The sequence below is a fragment of the Gavialis gangeticus genome, unplaced genomic scaffold (assembly GCF_001723915.1).
Source record: "Gavialis gangeticus isolate Ggan-Ray unplaced genomic scaffold, GavGan_comp1, whole genome shotgun sequence".
Taxonomy (NCBI): domain Eukaryota; kingdom Metazoa; phylum Chordata; order Crocodylia; family Gavialidae; genus Gavialis; species Gavialis gangeticus.
Window position 1 is genome coordinate 8621339 of NW_017728964.1, and position 20417 is coordinate 8641755.

General features: G+C 43.1%; 1 protein-coding gene across 1 annotated transcript in view; it reads right to left on the reverse strand.

Annotated features, from left to right (window-relative positions):
* The window catches only part of TBCD (tubulin folding cofactor D), a 281185-nt gene that overhangs the window by 128425 nt on the left and 132343 nt on the right, over nt 1-20417 (reverse strand). Inside the window, exons 15-16 of the mRNA XM_019502452.1 lie at nt 19149-19206; nt 7392-7421 (exon numbers count right to left, since the gene is read on the reverse strand). Of these exons, the coding sequence (XP_019357997.1) occupies nt 7392-7421; nt 19149-19206 (88 nt within the window). The remainder of the gene's footprint in view (nt 1-7391; nt 7422-19148; nt 19207-20417) is intronic.

Sequence of the window (20417 nt, forward strand, 5' to 3'; positions counted from 1 at the left end):
GGGGGGGGGGGGGGAGTGCGCTAGAGCACAGCTCTTTGGCACGTAGCCAGCATGGGCTGTGTGTTTGTTTCCTCTTCCTGCTGCCCCTGAGGTCTCTGGGACTTGTAGTCCAGAACTGTACCTGCAGGGTTGCTCATCACTTCCTCTTCCTGCTTCCAGGTGCCTCTGGGATTTGTAGCCCAGTCACAGCCAGCAGCAAGTTTAGCAACACAGGGCAGCTCTGTACTTGGGGGAAGGTGAGTTTAACCCCCTTCCCTGGCCCCATACCCCAGCCAGGGCTTGCTTGTGGGGGGCCAGTGCACCAGCCAGTGAGACAGCCCTCGCTACTCCAACTAGGGGGTAGAGACGTGGAGCCAGCCCTGCTCTCTGGAGCAGACAGCACAGCCCAGCAGAAGGCTGCAAAACATGCTGGGATGCTAGGAGACTGTGATTTAACTTGAACCGGGCAGGGGTCTAGGACAAAAGTTTCATAAACTGGTTTAACCTAAATCAGTTACATCTGATACTGCATTCAACCAGGTTTATATGAAACCAGTTTCAGCCATTTTGAAACTGGTTTATGAGTAACTTCTGTCCCTAGTGTAGAAGAATACCAAAAGTATAAAGGGAGTGGAATTAAAATGCACTTCTGCATAGACTGAATTACAGTGATGAAAGTCTGCTCTGAAATGACTTTGCCCTCAGTCTCACTCATCAAGGCTCAGTGGCGAGAGAGAGTCAAGGCAACTGGATATGAGGTTTCTGCAGTATATGGATGGCTTACAATATCTAATGCACCTGTAGTAATGATCTCAGCCAGAGGTAGGCAACGTTTTTGGCCAGTGTGCTGAAAAAACTGCAATGTCTTCCTCTGTAAGGTGCCAGAGTGCTGACATGCCAAAAAAAACGAGGCGGGGGGCAGGAAGGTACATGGCAGGATACACTGCATATTAATATAGTTAATCATCACAAACACTGCTTTTTTTCACAATAAATATCAAGTTTTCTAAAAACTGTAACCCTGGTGACAATAAATAATGCTACCTTTGTTCTTATGTATTCTTTTTTGTTAAGCATGTTGTGATAAGGGAGAGAAAAAAAAGGAAGACAGAAAGACAGACACAAAGAGGAGACAAAAAGGGGAGAGAGAGAAGGGAGAGAAAAGAGAGAAAGGAGAGACAAAAAAGAGAAAAAAGAAAAAGAGGAGAGAAAGAAAGAGAGAGAAAAAAAGGAAAAAGAAAGAGGGGGTGTCTCTCACTGCCCACATCTCCCACCACTACCAGCTGTAGCTGAGACCTGCTGGTCCAAGGCAGTATCCGAGGGAGGTGAGGAAGGCAACAACACCCCAGCAGCAGCTGCTAGGGCCAGGATGCTCAGGCCTCCCCAGCTGTCCTGAGGCAGGGGGAGCCCAAGCCCAGGGCTGGGACAGAGGGCCAAGCCGGGGCTGATACAGACAGATGCCCATCCCAGCTGGGCAGGGACAGTACTGGGGAGCCAAGCACCAGAGCCAGGTGCTCAGGGCAGGGTCTGGGCATCGCAGGGAGAAGCAGATGTGGGGGAAGGTGCTGGAGGCAGGCTGGCCCAGCTGGGCCCTTCGGAGGGCAGCAGCCACAGGAAAGTGGGGGCCAAGTGGGAAGTGGGAGCTATCCCGGGGCTTTCCAGACTCAAGCCATGGCAGGAGAGCCCAGTGGCACCCAAGGTGGGGCCCAGCCAGGCCCTCAGGGGAGCTGCCAGTGGGCAAGGCTGGAGCCCATGCAGGCCGGGGCAGCCACAGCAGCTGTACCTGGGAGCTCCTGTGGCCAGACCCTTGCACCAGGTGTGGCTCTATTCCATTCACGCTGTACTTGGTGTGCAGGGAGGCCGAGTCTGGAGCCAGAAGCCCTCCAGGACTCGTGTCCTGCCCCAGCCAGATGGCATCCCCTCACAGGCAGGGCAGCTGCACCCCATCCCCACAGAGCTGTGCGGGCCTGGCCCCATCTTGAGTGCTGCTGAGCACCCCCACCCACCATGGCCCAAGCCTACAGAACCCCAGGGCAGGCCCACTTCCTGCCCAGCCTCCTCCTGCACCTGCCTCCCCCCCAACACCTGCTTCTGCCCACGCTACCTAGACCCTGCTCCTGTACTCAGCACCCCAGTGCTGCCCCCACTGGGGTGGGACAGGGCACCCATCTGCCCATGCCCTGGGCTCACCCACTCCAGCATTGCAACCCTGCACAGCACCTGCTGGGCCTGGGCCCTGGCCCTGCCTCCCCACAGCTCCCCTCCAGGGGCCGGGCTGGGCTGAAAGGTGCAGCCCAGGGTCAGAAGAACATAAATTGCATCCCTGTGTTCTCCTGACTCAGCCCTAGTACCTGATGTGGCACTAGGATCTGTGCTGCTCCCAGAGCAGCAACTTAAAAAATATTTTTTTTTAAACAATCTCCCCTCACACCTCCTGATGTGCCGAGAAAAAAGTTTCTGTGTGCAACTAACTGGCACATGCCAGGGGCTACCAATCCCTGATCTAAGCTGTCCAAGAGCTCTACTGCAATGCCTTCCAGGTATGGAAACTGACATCTTATCAAGTTAAACTAAGTTCACTGGGATAGGAGATAAGTACTGAAGATATTCATTCGGACGTTACCTTGGACCTACTGTATGCTCTTGTATACAGCGTGCACCCTTTCCCCCACAACTAGACTCCCTTAAAATTGGGGTCCATGTATTAATCAGGAAAGGTGTTTTCTTCACTGGAAAAGAAGCTAGTCTGAAGACAACATGCATGTCAGGCTGCTGCCAAGGTGCTGCCACTTGTGTCTGGCTCAGAAAGCTGCATGGGTGGAGTTCCTGTGTTAACCCTCTCACAGCCATAACTGTTGGCTGAGCACAGTAGCTTGTATCTAAAGCAAAAATGAGCTGCTGGTAGTATTTTATGAGGCTTGTGATGTGAAAACAGTATTTACAGGAACCTATATAAAGAACTACTTATAGTAAAGAATAAACAGTCTTGTTACTGCCCTTGCAAGGTCTGGAGCCTAACCTTGTGCAACAGAATAAAAGTTATCTTGGAAACTGTCCAGGAAATGTGACATCCCAGGAAACAACCTGCCACACCAGGGAGTTCCTACTACCTCACCAGATTGTCTCATGGGACACCACGCTCCCTGGTCACTCTATGTTCCCAAGAGCGTTTTTCCACTCTTTTCCGCTCTGCATTTTTCCAGAAGTGTGGCCAACTGTGTGACACAGAGTAAGCTCTACTGTCTGGAAAAATTCCTGTATTCTGCCTTCCAAAAACAAGTTCTGTGTTTTTTTGGGGGACATGTATATGAGAAGATACAGTATTTTGGCCTTCAAACCAATACAGTTGCCCAGGATGTGGCCACCACTAAGGACAAGTGACTAGTTAGAGTCACATGTGAATGTTTAAGACCACTGAAAGGTGTTCAATTCAAAGGATGCTGCTGACTCCTATTGCTATCTCTTACATCCCAGATATACCCATACATGCTGTATATGGTACATATACCATACAAATAAATAAAAAAATAGAATCATGTTTGGAGATAGGGAATTTATTATATATAAAAAAGCAGGTATGTGATTACTTCCATTTATCTCTGCTTATAGATGCTAAGATATGTTTATTCATGTCTTCAATGATCTGTGGTACCCCAGCAATTTTTGGTAAGTTTAATTCCATAGTAAAAATCACAGTTCCAACTCTGTGATTTAAAATGTTCTTTTCAAGATCAATTTTTCATAGCATGCACCTATGCCTCATCACCTGTACACTGACAACTAGTCATGTCTAATAGCTTATATATAGGTCAGATTTCATTAAGTGTACTATTATGATACTCAAAGTTATATTTCCTGATAGAGACAACAGCATGGCCTCATCGAGCCAAATTAAGAACAAATTTAAATTAGCCAATGGCTAAATACACTACACCCAGTTACAAAAGGGACAATCATGGTATTTAAACAATGAGGTTATATAGGAGTGCAGGTTCTGGACATTATACAGTATCACTGGTTTATCTAGCTAGAGACATTGCAAAATAATATAAGAAGTATCCATTATGTCAAAACACACAAACATGTTTTTCCAGTATTTTCCATCCAGCTCTAGAACATGGTATCTTGCAGAACTGATGCAGTCAGAAATCAGAAAGTTAACACACAGCTGCCTACTGAATAAAACTATCACATTTCAGACAGAAAAATATGCGCTCTACCGCCTTCCTCCTCAGAGAAAGGAAGTCAGTTGCATCATACTGTCAGGGTGCATCATACATCATATAAGCAGAGTGATGTAAAAGGTGTACCCAATGATTAAGTAAGCATTTTCCTAGGCAGTGGGGAATAGGTCAGTATACCTCCCACAGGAAGAAGGTACATCACTTATTGTTCCTTTTGTCAGGTTGTGCACCATGTAAATTTAATGTTTCAATGTAGATCCCTCCTCAAAATGCAAAATCATACACAGTAATTGTGTGCATCTCTGGAGTAATTAAATTTTAGGTGAGATCAAATGTACATAACAGGGGTCCACATACCCCTAAGGAAACTTACCCCACTGTGGATTAATCTGAAACTGAACCCCTAATTGACCTAGAAAGACCCTTAGAAATGTTAAGGTGAATGAAGGAATCTGTGGCCAACTAAGTCATTCAATATGTCCATATTTTTATACCTGAAGTTGCCTGTTCCACTGTTTTACACGGGTGCTCAAATGTTCGTCGGTTCAGAAAAAATAAATAAGAAATGAATACTTGGGGTGAAAGTCAAAAAATGACTTAAACCCTAAAGTGCAATTTAGGGATGTTTTAAGAACCTAAGTCCAAGAGAGTGATCTATCAAACCCTGACTAACCACTTAGGCCATTCCAAACTATTCTATAGTCTGGAGGTAAGGACACTCCCTGGGAGGCTGCAGATAATCTCTCTTGCTTCATGGGCATGTGGACAAATAATCCAGCTACCAGGTTCCTACATAAAAAGTGAGCACTACTGCCAGCTGATTCATAAAAGAAACAACTGAGTTGGTTATCATACTTATTCTTATATGTATCCATATTCTTAGCTTCAGGTGTTTACACAGTTTGGTTAGAGCTGGTTCATGCAAAGTTGTCAAACTTACAGTATCATGAGCCCTACCCCACCTTGAATTAAGCGGAAATCACAGAAAGGTGTTTACCACTATTAATCCAGTAACACATGATATGGAGTCAATGTGAGCTGCTTTGGGATGACTAAACCTTGAGTGCTACACCTTTAGCTCCTAGGGCAATCAGGATTTTCTCCACTTTTATGACAGCCCTATCTGGATCATATTACAGAAGATACCTATCCCTAATTCCACCTCCTCTCCCCCTTGAAACTATTCCAACTAGAAAAATACATCACTTCTGAATGCATTCACTACTGCCCATGCTCACCACTGAGGTATCAAACACAAAGTTACCATGACAAAGAAACCTGAGGCACCAGGAAGGGAAAAAGTCTGATGTTAAATCCTGGAATATGGCAAAGATCCCTACTGTAGGAGTTACTGAGGGCCTTAGACTTGCTTTTGAACTGAATTACATAGACTTAGTCACAGCAGTTAATCAGCTGAATCCACTTTATCTCCCCTAAAGAGATTTTTTTTTAAGTTTGCACTCAGTTTTAACCGAATTATGATGAGAAACTAACAAACAGGCACATGTGTGCGTGCACACACACATACCCCCCAGTCTTCTTTCCCACTCAATTCTGTAAAATCACAAATTAAAGTCCTTCAGAAAAGACCGGTGTGCTGCTTTTGAACCCTAATTATGTAACCATCATTTTCACCTACATGTCATATAACAAATACTATCACCATGATCAGGAAAATGGCACTGTTTTATATAAGTAAATGAATGCACTCCTCACTGATATATTAGAGTGTCATAGAGAAGTAGGGCTGGAAGGGCCCTTTAGAGGTGACCTAGTCCCATGCCCTTCCTGAGGCAGGATCATCCTGATCCAAACCATCCCATACAAACCATAATCTAAACTCTACATAAGCCTATCATCAACCCTGACACAACCTGCCACAGGCAAAGCAGGTCAGGGGAATAGAGAGGTGGAAAGAACCAGGGCTGAAAAACCCAACATGCAGTGGCAGCTTCCTAGCTCCAATCCCCTCTATTTCTCCACTCCCCCTTTCCTCAGAGGGGAGGTGTAGAGAGGACCAGGGCCAAAGAACCTAGCACCAGCAATAGCAGTGGCAGCCCCCAAGTGCTAGAGCAGCTGGAACTGGGAAACGCAACTCCGTTTGTAGACTGATTAATTATGAGCATTAATTATTTCTCTACTGGCCAGGTTTTCACTATCTGCCTTGTTGATTATGGCCAGCATCCTGACAAAAACTCTTCAGGAAAACAGTGTAAGTGTAGAAAACAAAGAAAATGAGCCACATAATGCAAAGCTAAAGAAAATCAGATTTAACTAAAATTAATAATACAAACACATAACAGAGTTGAAGACCACATGAAATGCATGCCCCACAAACCATATTACTGTTAGCTTTCCCCTCCTCTTTAGGTAACATCCTGACTCCAAGCTTCTGATACAAGCGTACTTCTATGTCATCCACCTCCCTGCTCAGGCAGACTTGCAGAACTTGCAGTCAGAACAGTATGGTGCCCCTATGCAGTTTAGGTACAAGTAAGCTTTAAAAAAGCAAAAGCAAACAAACAAAAAAAACCCCTCTGGTATAAGTCCTGGAAGACAGGTCTCCAGGAAAGAGACAAACACATACTGAGCCTTCAAATCACTGAGATGTCTGACTATCCAGAAACAGGAGAACAGCTTTTTTTTTTTTTTACTCCACAGTAAAACTCAGACTCCTACACAACTAATAGATCTCTTGTGAAAATTCAGATGCTGGTTTAGGAAAGACAGCATGATTTAACAGACAAAAGCAGAGAATTGGAAATCAGGAGTCTTGAGTTTCAGTCATAGCTATTCCACCAAACCGCTCTGAAGATGCATGTAAGTTACTTAGCCATTCACACTTTCTACAAAAATCAATGATGAGGAAAATGCAAAAAAAATGCCTTACTTCCATCTTTACTTTAATATGATGATGATTTATAAGCTATATTGTGTTTCTTTAAGCCAAGGTTGTGCTTTTTAGAAGGAATTTCAACTAGTCATAAAACTCACTTTTCCAGAACCAAGTGTCAAAAATTCACAAGCAAGTTTAGGGAATAAAACACAGAAGAATCTCCATTTAGACTATGAAAATGCATAATGAGTGTTTTAAGTGTTATCCAAATTTAGACGTTCTTTTACTTAATTCTACTGAAGATGGACTATTTAATTTTAATATTCTGAGTTGCGCATTACAATATCTCTTCAAGAAGTTTCATGAATGAAGATTCAGAAAAGTTACCATACCTGTCTTCCAACATTCTCCTGGAAGGCTGCCTAAGGAACAAAGAGAACAAACACACCAAATGAGTCAGGTTTGGTTTTTGATAAATACCAGATGAATTCAAAACATGCAGAAATATAAATGAACCATGGCTTTAATCTTTTATATAAAAGTAAGCAGAGTTAGAGGAATAGGCCTCTGGAATAGTGGTTTGTTGAGTTTTTGGTCCCGCTTTATGTTCTAATGCTTTTAAAGCTCTACGCTGAATGGCAACAGCTTAAAAATACAAGTTTATTAAAAAAGTCACAACCATAAAAGTTGTCTTTGGACATGTCTACACATGACCGTACAGCACCTTTGTTACTGCGCCATCTGTATTTCCTTTTGGAAGTACTACAACATGGCACAGTAACAGCCCATACTGCACCATGCCAATCGCATACAGTTATTTTTGGCTGCTACATCACCTTAAATGGGCTATAATGAGGAGCACGTTGCTACGGCGCCATAGTGGTGGCATCACAGTTTTGGCAATGGACACTACAGCACCGTAGCATTTCGTGTAGATGCGTCCTTTGATTGCTAACACAGACCTCCATCATAGTAGAATCAAAAGGAAATTTGACCACAAATATGGTAATCAAAATAAAGATGGTTTGTTATTGTTTAATTGCTTCATCAAAGTATCCATCCTATGGTATCTAAAGTGTTTTGAGTTTCTTCAAAAAGAAGAATCAGACAAATAAAATAGTTATCTCCTCTGTTTTGTCCTTTTTACTTAGAAAATGGTAACAGTAATATGTTTGGGATGCTACTGGTTTAACAGCATATTCTTCAGTAGAAAACATGGTTATTAGAAAGACAGGTATGAAAGGATATTAAAATACTAGTCTCTTAACTAGTAAAACTTGAGAACAAAATTTTTGTTCACTTCTTATTCCTGGCATTAAACAGACCCTCAGTAAGACAGAACTGACCTAATTAGTGCGCTACATCCTTATCTGTATCAAGGCAATTTACTATCCTGGGCTAAAAACCATGTTTATCCTTGGACTGAATGTGCTCAGCTTTGAGTAGCATCAATACAGAAGGGAATAATAATTTACACATATATCTAGAATGGCAATTAACTCAAATTAGCCCCAAACGTTGGGGGGAGGGGGACAGAAGGCAGTAGTTCACAGGTACTTAAGTGAGACAGCCAGCTTGTATGGCTGTAGAATCCCAAAATAAAAGGCATTGTTCCGGCATTGTATAGAACCAAAAAGAATATACTATTCTTTCAATAGTGGATCCCCAGATCCCTGCCACCTAGGCTTGATGCAGAACTTGCACTGTTGCACTGCTGCATGCAATTTTTTTAATATTTCTCTTTACAAAATAAACTATTTTGTCTAAAAATATAAACATAAGTGCAAACAACAATAAAAAAGGTTCAAATAGAAGTATCATAATAATCTGAATGATAAAAACCACTTTTCTGTAATGTCATTGTACTTATAAAGAAAGTTTGCTGGGAGCATACAGCACTTCTCATCTGACAATGTGTGCAAAACAAACTGAGAAACTTAAGCTAAGAATACTGCAAGAAGAACCAAAAGATCATAAGAGCCACACAGATAAATTAAACTCATGTTCAGTTCAATCGCAAAGGAACAGTAAATTCATAGCACTTTAATCCTACCACTGCCGGTTGTCTCCCCAGCAGTGCAGAAAGCACCCACATAAGGGACCTCCCACCTCTGAATGCTGCCAAAGCCCCACATCTGTGGGTTAGATACAAAGTTTTTGCAGGCTGAATCCAGCCCACAGGCTATAGGTTGCCAACCCCTACACAAAACGGATTCAACACTTCAACTAGTGACAGAAATTACACAAATTGGTCCAGGTGATTGGAAACTGGTTTAAGATAAACCTGGATGGGTGTAGTATCAGGCTGAACTAATTTACGTTAAATCGGTTTATTGAACTTCTGTCCTAGATCCCCTCCAGATTCAGGCCATCTGCTCCAGCAGAGCAGTGAGGTGTGTTCTAGCCCCCCCTGGCTTCTGGCTACTGCAGACATGGCTGCATTTCTGGAATCAAAAAGTGTTCACTTGCTTATTATTTCAATCAGCACAGCTTAAACTAACCTGTGAAAACTGAATCTATTCAGCCATGGGCTTTTTGACAGGCTATACTTAGCCTTGGCCAGCTGCACTATGGTTATCACATTGTTTTTAATGTTTTTGTTTGTTTGTTTGGGGGGGGGGGGTTGAGTAAAAAGCATTCAGCTGATTCATCAGTATACCTGGCCAAATGTTATAACAGCAGGAATTGGGGATACCTGGGTTTTCAAAGTATACACAAAGTACACAGCACTTGTTTCAAACTGCTAAGAAGTTTCATTTTACGTTTTTATTATATTTACCTGTGTACATAAGCACTGGTTTCAGACTACTGAAGTTTCATTTTATCATATTTAAGTAAGAGCCAACTGGCCAGCTGACTATGGATGAGTTTCCATTCAGTTCCATTCAGTCTGTATACTATAATGTAACTGTAAACTGATGAATAGTGGAAAGGAGGAGTTGTTGTAAAACATTTAAAACTGAGTGTGAACATTTAGTCAAGCCAGAATAAGTTTCCTTAACATGCAATGATTTTACATTTTGCTACTGTTTTACCACTGCATTATCTCAGTTACTTCTTAATAAAAAAGTCATACAAATGAAAGATCTAATCAGTAACTAAGTAAATTAGATGTGGTAGAAATATCCTTCCATCAAAGTAAAAGATTCCTTCTCTGATGAATAAACTGTTTTTACTAAATGGATTAATTTGGTAAACTGCAAAGAGATACCACATAATAAGGTAAAAACTTAGTAAGAGACTAGTAAACTTCCTGGCTTACTTATTGACTAGTTCTGTCTTCAGATAAGCATACAAAACTTCATCTTAATTCAGAACAAAACTGTTCATGTGTCTAAGGCAGTAATTCTCAAGCTTTCTAAACTCAAAGCACCCTTGGAAAAAATGCCAGTTCTTAGCTTTCATTTGTTTTTTGACTACAGAAGAATATTATAGCGTTTTTTCCTGTTGCAAAGAACTCAGGAAGATCGCAAGTTAGAATGTTTTTAGTACTAAGTACTCCTATTTGAAATCTCTGGGTTTATCTTGTGAATCGTGATGGCACAACTAACATGCTAACATAGCAAATGTAGACGAAACAGGGGCCCTAAATTGGAGTGATGGGCTTTTAAAAACACTGTTTCAATATAGGGCAAGGTAAACCCCCATGCCGTGTACACCCGTGTCTTACCTGCCTCTCCAGCAGCAGAGAGAGGGGAGGGCAAGCTGCTGGCAGGTGGAGCGGTCCCTGGGCTGCAGGGAGCGGGGCTGGTGCTTCCCTCCACAGTACTGGCAGCCCTTCCCCCAGGCGGCATCCATGCACAGGCACCCAGCTCGGGCAGTCCCAGGAGCCACCGCAGCCACAGAGGGAAGGACTGGGTCCCCGGCGCAACTCATGCAGGCAGGCAAGCTCCAGTGGGGGTGAGGAGAGATCAGGCTCAACATTTTTTTTTTTCCTTCAGTGGAGCCTGCCTTCCCAGACTGCTGCCAGGCTGCCTGCACAGGCTGCCTGCAGAGTCCCTGAGCTGCACGGAGTCTGGTGCTTCGCTCCGCAGCTGTAGAGCAGCAAACTAAAACTCCTCTGAAGTGTTTTAGTTTGCTGCACCCCAAAGTAATTTACGGCTCATTACACTGCCAAATGTGCTACAGTGGCTGGAATTGATGTGCAATATGCCGCCAATGTGTGCAAACGCCAACACCATTAAAGCAGTGCAAAACCATTTGACCCACTTTAAAGTGTCATGCACACATGCCCCTCATATCGTCTACACATGCTCGTAGTGTGGCACCTTACAGCACCCATGAAAGGATCTTGTGGCAGTGAGAATCACTGGTCTAAGGCTAATGGCATGGTTGGATAACAAAGCTAGTCTAACGTGCCTATGAAAACCTGTTCTGCATATTACAGCACAAGGAATTAGAAATTATAAAACCAATTACAATTTGTAAAATATGTGAGAAACAAAAATTTCTTAGGGTGATATCTTTTATTGGATCAACTACATAGTTGGGATAGACAAGCTTTTGAAAGCAACACAACCTTTGTTAGGTCTCCTGACTTACACTACTAAAATGTCTTTAAAAATCATCCTTAGTTCTCCAGCTTTCAGCAAACCACTGAGCAGCTATGAAATGTTCTTAGCTTACAGATTACATTTGATTAAAATGACAATAGTCAGTTCACTAGATGGGAATGGCTACCAGATCCAGGGGGGGAGTTAAATTGGTGTCATATTGAACCTACTCTCATTTGAACATACTCTCATTTGAACACTTGTGGGTGGGTATCCAAAAAAAGCTAATGGATACTTCTTTGCATGAACTTGCTCTTGTTAAGTCATGGGGAAATATTATTAAAGTAAAAGTAAAGAAAAAATGTTCAAAAAATTTCAAACAAAAGCCATAAAAATAGAAGTAAAGCCATATGTTATAGGAGAACGTTTTCTGGAAATGTATACTGGAGGGAAAAAATGGCATTCATTCCAATGGAATGCATTTTTTGAAATCTTATTTCAACTTCATATTTGGAATCCACCTGGCCACTGTCCATATTATTACATGTTCATTATACAATAAGTTTTATTTTTCACTTCTTTTTAATAAAAGTTATATTGGCACTTAACTCTATTTCTAGATTTCTATAAAATTTAGGTTTAAGTATTATAACATGGTATAAGCCATCTGTGCCATGGCACTGTCAGTCCCTGCCACTTTAAGGGCCGAGCCAAGCAGCCACCTGGTGCTTAACTGCAGCAGCCATTTTTAGATGCGTGGCTGCCTATATAAACAGGGCAGTTCGCTGCTGGCAGAGCAGGCAATAACATTGCCTGGCTGCTAGGCTAAATACAACATCCTGGAGGTAAGGGCAGGAGCTGTAGGGGATGGTTTGGAGGCTCCTGGTCCTGGGCATGACCTAAAACTGCACCCTGCCAGGAGTGGGTGCCCTGGTGGGGCTCCCAGTGGTGCAGGAGCCCCTAGGAAATGCCAGGCCAGTCATCACCCCAGTGAAAGGCAAGTAGGGGCGCCTTAACCCCAGCCCTCACCTTTGGGTGGGCCATATTCCACTGCAGCAGAGTAGGCCAGGTAAGCTTCTGGAGCTGTCTGAGCATGCTGGGGGAGTGACCCCGCAGCGCCAGGCATGCTTCCAGAAGCACCTGAGCCAGGAATGGGGGACCCCAATCCCTAAATGCAGGCAGGAGGCATAAACCTAACTGAGGGACTCGACTAGTCAATGCTGGGGCCAGGACCAAAAGGGTCAAAAGGGCCAGGGGCCCACCGCGAGGGACACCCACGATAAACAAAGAAGCTCAGGGTCCTGACTGGCCTGAGATGGGGCCAGGGCTTACGGAAGCCGAAGATCCCATGATTGGGGGCCGCAGCTAATGAGCGAAGGGGACGGTTGAGCCAACTGCCTGAGATGTCATCTGCGAGGCTTGTGCCACAGTATAGGGGTGGAACGGAGCCACAGATAGCGCCCCCCCCCATATCGGGATGAAAAATGAGCAGCCTCCTGCCTTAATTAACAACCTAATTAGTTATAACAAGACGTGGCAGGTGAGACAGGTGGGTGGCATGCCCAGAGGCAGGTGGGAAACTAGCTCTGTGTCTAGTGAGGGACCCCCACTTCGCCATACCATCTCCCTGCTAAATTATTTCTCATTTTTATTTAACAATTTTGAAATAATGAGCTGCAAAAACAGACATTCTCCCTTAAGATGCTTTTTTTTCCTTCACTTCTTCTAAAGTTTTCTAATGCAGTCACAGTTTTGTTCACTCATATCTGACATCAAGCCGACCTGGGGCTTAAAAAGACAAAAACAGACAGACATACATGTACAAATAAAGTAACCAGACTGATGAGCACTCATTGGATAACTCTTTTTTTTGAGAGAGCGCATAGTTCCTAATGGTCTGTTAGGAACTGGTAGGACTGTTGTTTGACACAGTCATTTTAAACACATACTCTCCATTGTCTGCTGTTCCACCTACCTTTCAATTCCCATCTGACCCATTTCCAACAACATGGGTTTCTTTATTATCTTCTCTTCCTGCCTTCTTACTTCCCAAATGTCCCAATCCTCTGCTAAGGGCTTGGGGGGGAAATAAGTTGCCAAGTTGACATCAGGAGCTTTAAAATTCCAAATGTCTAATATCAGTGGGGGAGAATTTCCAGGCTAATGCAGGAAACATCTCTGCCTCCCAAAGTTCAAAACAACTCTGGATGCATCCACCTCCGCAGTGGTGGGGACGAATAAAAATATAAAAAACAGCATTCTAAGCAAGAGAGATCTGTAACATCCCACAGAAAGTTCCATGTAACTTCTCTTCAACTCACCAAGATAGGGACTGACCAAAGACTACCAACATGCTTCTTACTGAATGTCTGAATGACCTTAACATGACTTCAAATAATTTCACTAAAGCACAAGAATATGAAAAGCAGTTGGCCAGCCATTCTAGACAATTCCTTAGCCTGACCTAATGTGCTGATGTTAAAACAAAATGACATAGGGTTGAGCTTTTGTCCTCATCAAAACACATATTTATAAAGATATCTTTGTGACAGGTAACTTACCACCCTGTGCCCAGCTCTCAAAAGATTAACCCTTTACTACCTAATACACCCTCTCCCCTTATGACTGTACTCATCATCTGCCTTTTACAGCAAATTTGTGGGTAAAAACAGATACTGCCAAATGAAGTGGAGCAGCCGATCTGCTTTATTGGGCAATGTGTTCCCTTTACCCAGGGATTTCCCCACATCCCTCGCTGCTCTGTTCCTCCTTGCTGGGACCTAAATCAACCCATGGCACATGAAGAAGCACAGGGTACTGTGTCCCAGTACAGAGGTGCATGACAGCATGGGACCCAGGGAATCCCCATCACCCTGTACCTCCATGCTAGAACCTACACCAGATCCTTCAGCAACCCATGCTTCATGCAGATGTACAAGTCAGCACATGACCCAGCACAGAAGCACGGGGTGCTGGGAATTCCCTAGGTCCCACACTGCACTGTACCTCCACACTAAGATCCGCATCAAGCCATACCTCCATATGAAGCAAAGCCCAGCAGAGGCACCAGCATGGAGGCACAGGGCCACACAGGTCCCGACATGGAGGCACTCAGGATTCCCTGATTCCTGTGCCTCCATGCTGTGACATGCAGAGGCTTTCCCTGCTTGCTGAGACATATCCCTGGAGATCCTAGGGCAGGTCTCTGAAAGTGGGGGCCCCTAACTTTTCCTGCTTACAGAGAGGTGCCCTGAAATTCCCTGGGGTGCATCTCTGTAAGTGGGGAAACTTGAACAGGTGGCTCCTGGAGCTTGAGGGGCCCAATCCTGTCCATGAATTCACAGGGTATGCAGGATCAGGTTTCTCAAGACACCAAAGCATCTGTCCTGGGCAGCTGGAGGATGTGGGCAGCTCTGGGCTGCCTGCACTCTCCCACCATAGAGACAGAGAAAATGAGATAGAGAGGTTAACTGATTGACTCAGCAGATGTCAGAGTAAAAGACATGGCACTGAGCCTCAGTATCATATTCTAACTTACAGATCATGCCACTCCCATGATTCAGTGCTACGTTAATCTGTCAGAATACCATACAGCCCAAAGGAATATTACAAGGAATATTCGTGTGAATAAGCAATGGCTATTCATGTCATGGCTGCAAAATAAGGCATAGAATTATCTTTTAAAGCTTATTTCGCTTCTCCCTACCCTCAAGGTTCAGAATAGTTCTATTTGCATTTTTGTTTTATTGGTGATCAAAATTATAATATGCTGTACACTGTAATAAATGGAAAAGCAAATAAAACATGTTGGCTATTACAGCATATATTTTAACTGTAATAAAGATTAGGCATAATTAGGACTTCAAGGGTTTTTTTCTGCATTACATATATAAAAGTTTTCTAACAAGAAATTGTTTCTCAGCTTTCTAATTCCAAAGCTGGATGCCAGCAAAAACATCTCATTACAGATGATGCTACTCTTATAACTTTCCTTTTCCATTTCCATTTATGCTATGCAACAGGAGTCAGCAAGCTTTTAATGGGGAGGGGTGGGAGCCTGACAAGGAGACCAGTGCTACTGGGATGTAACCCCATGAACTGCCAACTGGCACACCAGCAGCATGGGACTCTGCCTCACGCTGGATCATACTTTTGCAACCTCGATCCAACCTCTCTGTGAGGCAGCTCCAGCTAGTGAGCTGTAGGTTACCAACCCCTGCTCCGAGCATTCCAAACAGTGAAATCTGGTGGTACAAATCCACTTTCAAACTTGCACAATGACACAAGAAAAGTAAAAAGTGTAAATTAAAAAAAGGAATATGTTAAACGGTAGTGTGGAAAAAATGGCTCTCCTTCTGTCAAGTTAGGGACTGGGCCGGAGGGATCAGAGGGGTCAGAGCTGGAGGAACAGGAAGCATAAAGTAAGGAGAGAGGGGGAAGGGGAATCTGGGGGGTCTGGTTTCTCCTGTGCTCTCTCCTAAGCCGCACATGCATTCCTCCACACGCCCCACTCCCCCCAATCTTCCCCTCACTCCTCTGGCTGCAAGCCCCCTCCCAAAACAAGCCATTCCAGCCCAAGGCAAGGGTGGCTCAGTTCTGACTTCAGCCCTGAGCCCAGGGCCAAAGCCAGAGCTAAAGTGACACCTGCCCTGGGGCTGGTACTCAAATCCAAGAGGGTGGGGGGTCTTCTGCATGCTGACTAGGTGGAAAACTTTGTCTTGGATTCAAGTAAACACAGTAATCTAAATTAATTTTTTTTAACCCTTTAATTAACTCTGAAATTAGCTTCAACTGGCCTGGATTTTCATGTTTTATCTGTAAATCATTCGTCACCTTACACACCGCTTCTGTATTTCCTGGAATTAAAAAAAATAGTGAGCCCCCCATCTTGGATTCAAGTACAAGGCAGGGAAGGGGGGCAGGCAGTTGCTGTGGGTCCAAAGCTGACTGGCCCCAACCCAGTCTGGGGACTGGAGTTGCAGCTACAGCAGCTGCCTTTCCCCCTGTCACCTCTGCCCCTCTGCAGCCTCTGTCCCTACTCACCACTTGCTGTCCAACACATGTCAAGCCCCATTCCATCCAGGGGCACGGAAAACAGAATAGCTCCAGGCCCAGCCCAGCCGTAGAGAGGGGTTGCAGCAGCCAGTGTTTCCACTGCCATCACTGCAATCCTTGCAACATGGCCAGGCCAGGACCACAGCTACATGCCCTGAGCTAAAATGGGCTAAAACTGAACAATAAATGGCTGAGGAGGGTGGAGCAGAGGCTGCAGGAAAGGGCAGAGGCTGCAGCAGGAGCAGGTGGGAAGCAGAGGTAGCAGGACACAGGCACCATGGCAGGGGGGAGGGGGCAGATGCTGGGAGAGGGGACCCACATAGCAGACGGGACAAGTGGTGGGAGGGACAAAGGGCAGGGGCAAGGCTGCTTGCCCCCACTTCCCACTGCTGCTCCTTTACCAATTGTAGCAGTGGACAGGATGAATTTAAGATGACCCTCCAACAGTTAGATTCCATACATGGAAAATTATAACAAATTTATACATTTTCCATGTATAAAATCTAATTATCAGAGGGTTACATTAAATCCAAAATCATCTTAGATTTGGTAAATAAAGTACTTTCTTCAGACTTGCTCCTCGAGTAGTTGCAGTCATTTTATGAAAATCAGTTCTGAGGAGTACACTTAGCGCTAAGAGATACTCAAAGTTATGTTAATTTGTAATTATGATTACAAAGCACAAGCTACATTTTGAAGCATCCATACAATTCAAAACACCAAAGACTTGGACTCCATCAAATAATATACTCTCCCTACAACCTATCCCTACAAACAGGGATTATTGACTGTATGCATTTCTCAGGTTGAAAAATGAAAAGAAACTAATTTGTTTCTGTGTAGTTTTGATTTCCAATTTTTTATCTGTGCTTTGCATAAAGAGGTTGTCTACTGCACACAACTGCAATACCACTGGATTGAGCTTGCCACGCTGCCCCCAGCTCCATGTGTGCCAGCTGGATTCACATACCAGACCATGTCATCTGCCACACAGGGCTTTGGAAATGTGGCAGTGTTAACTGCTCCACTCCCCCAACAAAAAATTTCCAGACTTTTGGGAAGCCCCATGGACTGGGTCACATGGCTCCACAGGCCAGATCTGGCCCAAGGGTCAGAGATTCAGCACCCACCCCTGGTCTAATATATTGCACTCTATGTAGGAATACATGCTCTGACTGCAGAAGATTAAACTAGGGCAGCTAATATAGCTTCCATTCACATGTTCCAAGATGAGTTAGGCAGAGAGCCTATTATAATAGCATTTTATTTTCCATGTTCACTGCTTTTTAGCTTTCAATTAAAGGTTACAATTTGATTGTAACCTATAACACCATAACTGGTTCAGGAGGCAGTTGTACAAACAATTGATTAAATGGTTCAGGATCCAGTTGTACAAGCAACTGATTCTCTTCCCTAGTGAAAATAATGCAACTTAAACCAGTGGCTTAAGCATTTACACACAGGGGAGCCAAAAGAGAGAAGAACGCTGTCGAGGCTTCTTCTGTGAGAAGTTCTGCTTGGCTGTGAAATTCATTTACCCACATTATTAAGCTCCTGGTTAAACTGCAAAGTACACCTTTGTTTTTTGTGCATTTGGACAGAAGATTATTCACATATTGGAGACAACTGGATTCACTGATGAGCACTGTTGTATCTTTTGTGTTATATATACAGACAGCCAGTTAAGTATGCCATTTTTTTAAAACTTCTATCTAAGCTACTTTTTCTTTCTTTGTTTGCTTGGTTGAGGGTTTAAAAAAAAATGAGACTTCTTTCTTAGAGCAAAACTTTAAGGAAACATGAACAACCAAACTGAATTCCACACACTACTACATACTAAATTACATTCCTAACAAGTTCCTCCTCTCAAATATTACAACTTCCCCTTTACACGATTCCTTCCCCTTACATTAACTATGCTTCCTACCCATCTTCTTGCCAACATTATAGTGTCCAGACACTTTTTATAAAATGAATTTTTGTATTGATGGCTCTGCTTTCTAATCCCATCTCGATGTGTGTATGGACAACATTCCCTGCCCTCTTATAACATTTTCAATTTCCGTGAACACATCTGAAGATTTTTATTTTTGTATTAATTTACTGCAGTTAGAACTTGACAGTTGACACGCAGGGGGAAAAAAAGCATTGTGGCATTATCAAGATTCAGTAGCATGTTTTATAGAGCCTTCCATGTATTACAGAGTCACAGAATAAAATGGGTCCGAGAAACATAGAAGGTAAGGCACATTTGCATCTTACAGACTAACTAAATCAGAAACATATACAATAAGCTCTCATAACCAGCAGCTTACTTCATCAGATACTGTGAAGGGACACCTAGGACATATTACATTGTAAAGTGGAAGAGTGATAACAATAAGACAAATTTTAACTATAGATTCATAATATAGTCTACAAGTGTGTGTCTGTATTATTTTTAATATGTACTCAAGCCACATTATAATGATATTAAAATAAAATACTTTTTTGCTCAAAACATATACTTTTTGTTTAAATAATCCATCCCTATCCAATTAACTTGCATTGCAAGTAAACTGTAATTTTAATAAAGGAATAAATGAGACACTGTCAACTTACTGAGGCAGCTCTTCTGCAGTTAACATCACGATCAAACACTGCAGCTATTACCAAAGCACTGAGAAAGGAAAACACAGTGTATAAGTAATGAATGCATAAAGATTAATAATGTACAAGCAAAGCATCACAGTATTAAGCTTATAGTAAATATTCAAGATTCCCTGGAAAAGGATGCTTAAATTATCTTAATGAAAATCAGAGCTGTAACTTGATATTTCCTTGTATTCAATTAGGTATTTCCTTGGGCTGAAAACAGTTTTCCCTCAATTGTCTGTGGAAATGCAAGAGCTGTGACTGAGTACACCTTATGTCATTTTATATTGATCTGGGAAGACATACTACACTGTGACTACCCACCAGTACTGATACATTATTAAACATTTGAAAAATGTTTTAAGTTTTTTGTAACATAAAATCATCCATACAGAATAAACAGCATGCTATTGCCTTTCCAGATTTTCTCTGTATATCTGGTCGATTCACAGTATAAAATCATCTCAATTTACATACTGACAGTAAGACAACTTGAGTATTAAAAGATGTATACTAGGCCAACTAGCAATTTTAGGGGATGCACTTTCTACAGTATCATGAGGTTTCATATGCACATGCCTGAAGTGTCTTATAATCCTCAGATGAAATGGAGTTATACACAGCTATATTTTAATGAGCTCTTTGGGGAGTGGCAATATGGAACAATCCAAAGACCTTTACTGCTGCATCTCTAGTAAGAGTGCAAAAACTAATTTACCACAGCTAAAATTATGCTAGGGATGGCCAACCTGTGACACCTACCACAAATGGCAGATATGGCCACTTTGTTGGCACATGGTAGATCCGGCAGGGAGCAGGAACAACAGCACAGATAAGGCGAGGAAGAGAATAGAGCAGACAGGGAGGAAACAGCAGAGTAACACATCAGGAAGGAAAGAGCAGAACAAGGGATCAGGCAGAAGTGGGTCAGAGTGGATCTTGGGAAGGAGCTTTCCTTTGTGGCACTCCAACCAAAAAGATTGGTCCCACCTTATGCAGAGGTAGATATAATATTTCACAGTTCAAAAGATAATCAAGTCTCCTCTCACACTGGCTAACCAATAGTAGGATAAACATTTACTACTGCAAAATGAAAACTCAGAAGCTGGTACACCCTGGCCGTTCTGATTAATGACCATTAGGCACCAGTCAGTCTGTCTATCTGAATCCATGGGGTGCTTAATTATGTTGCAACAAGAGTTATAACACCCTTAACACTGTGTCATTGTTTGCCGA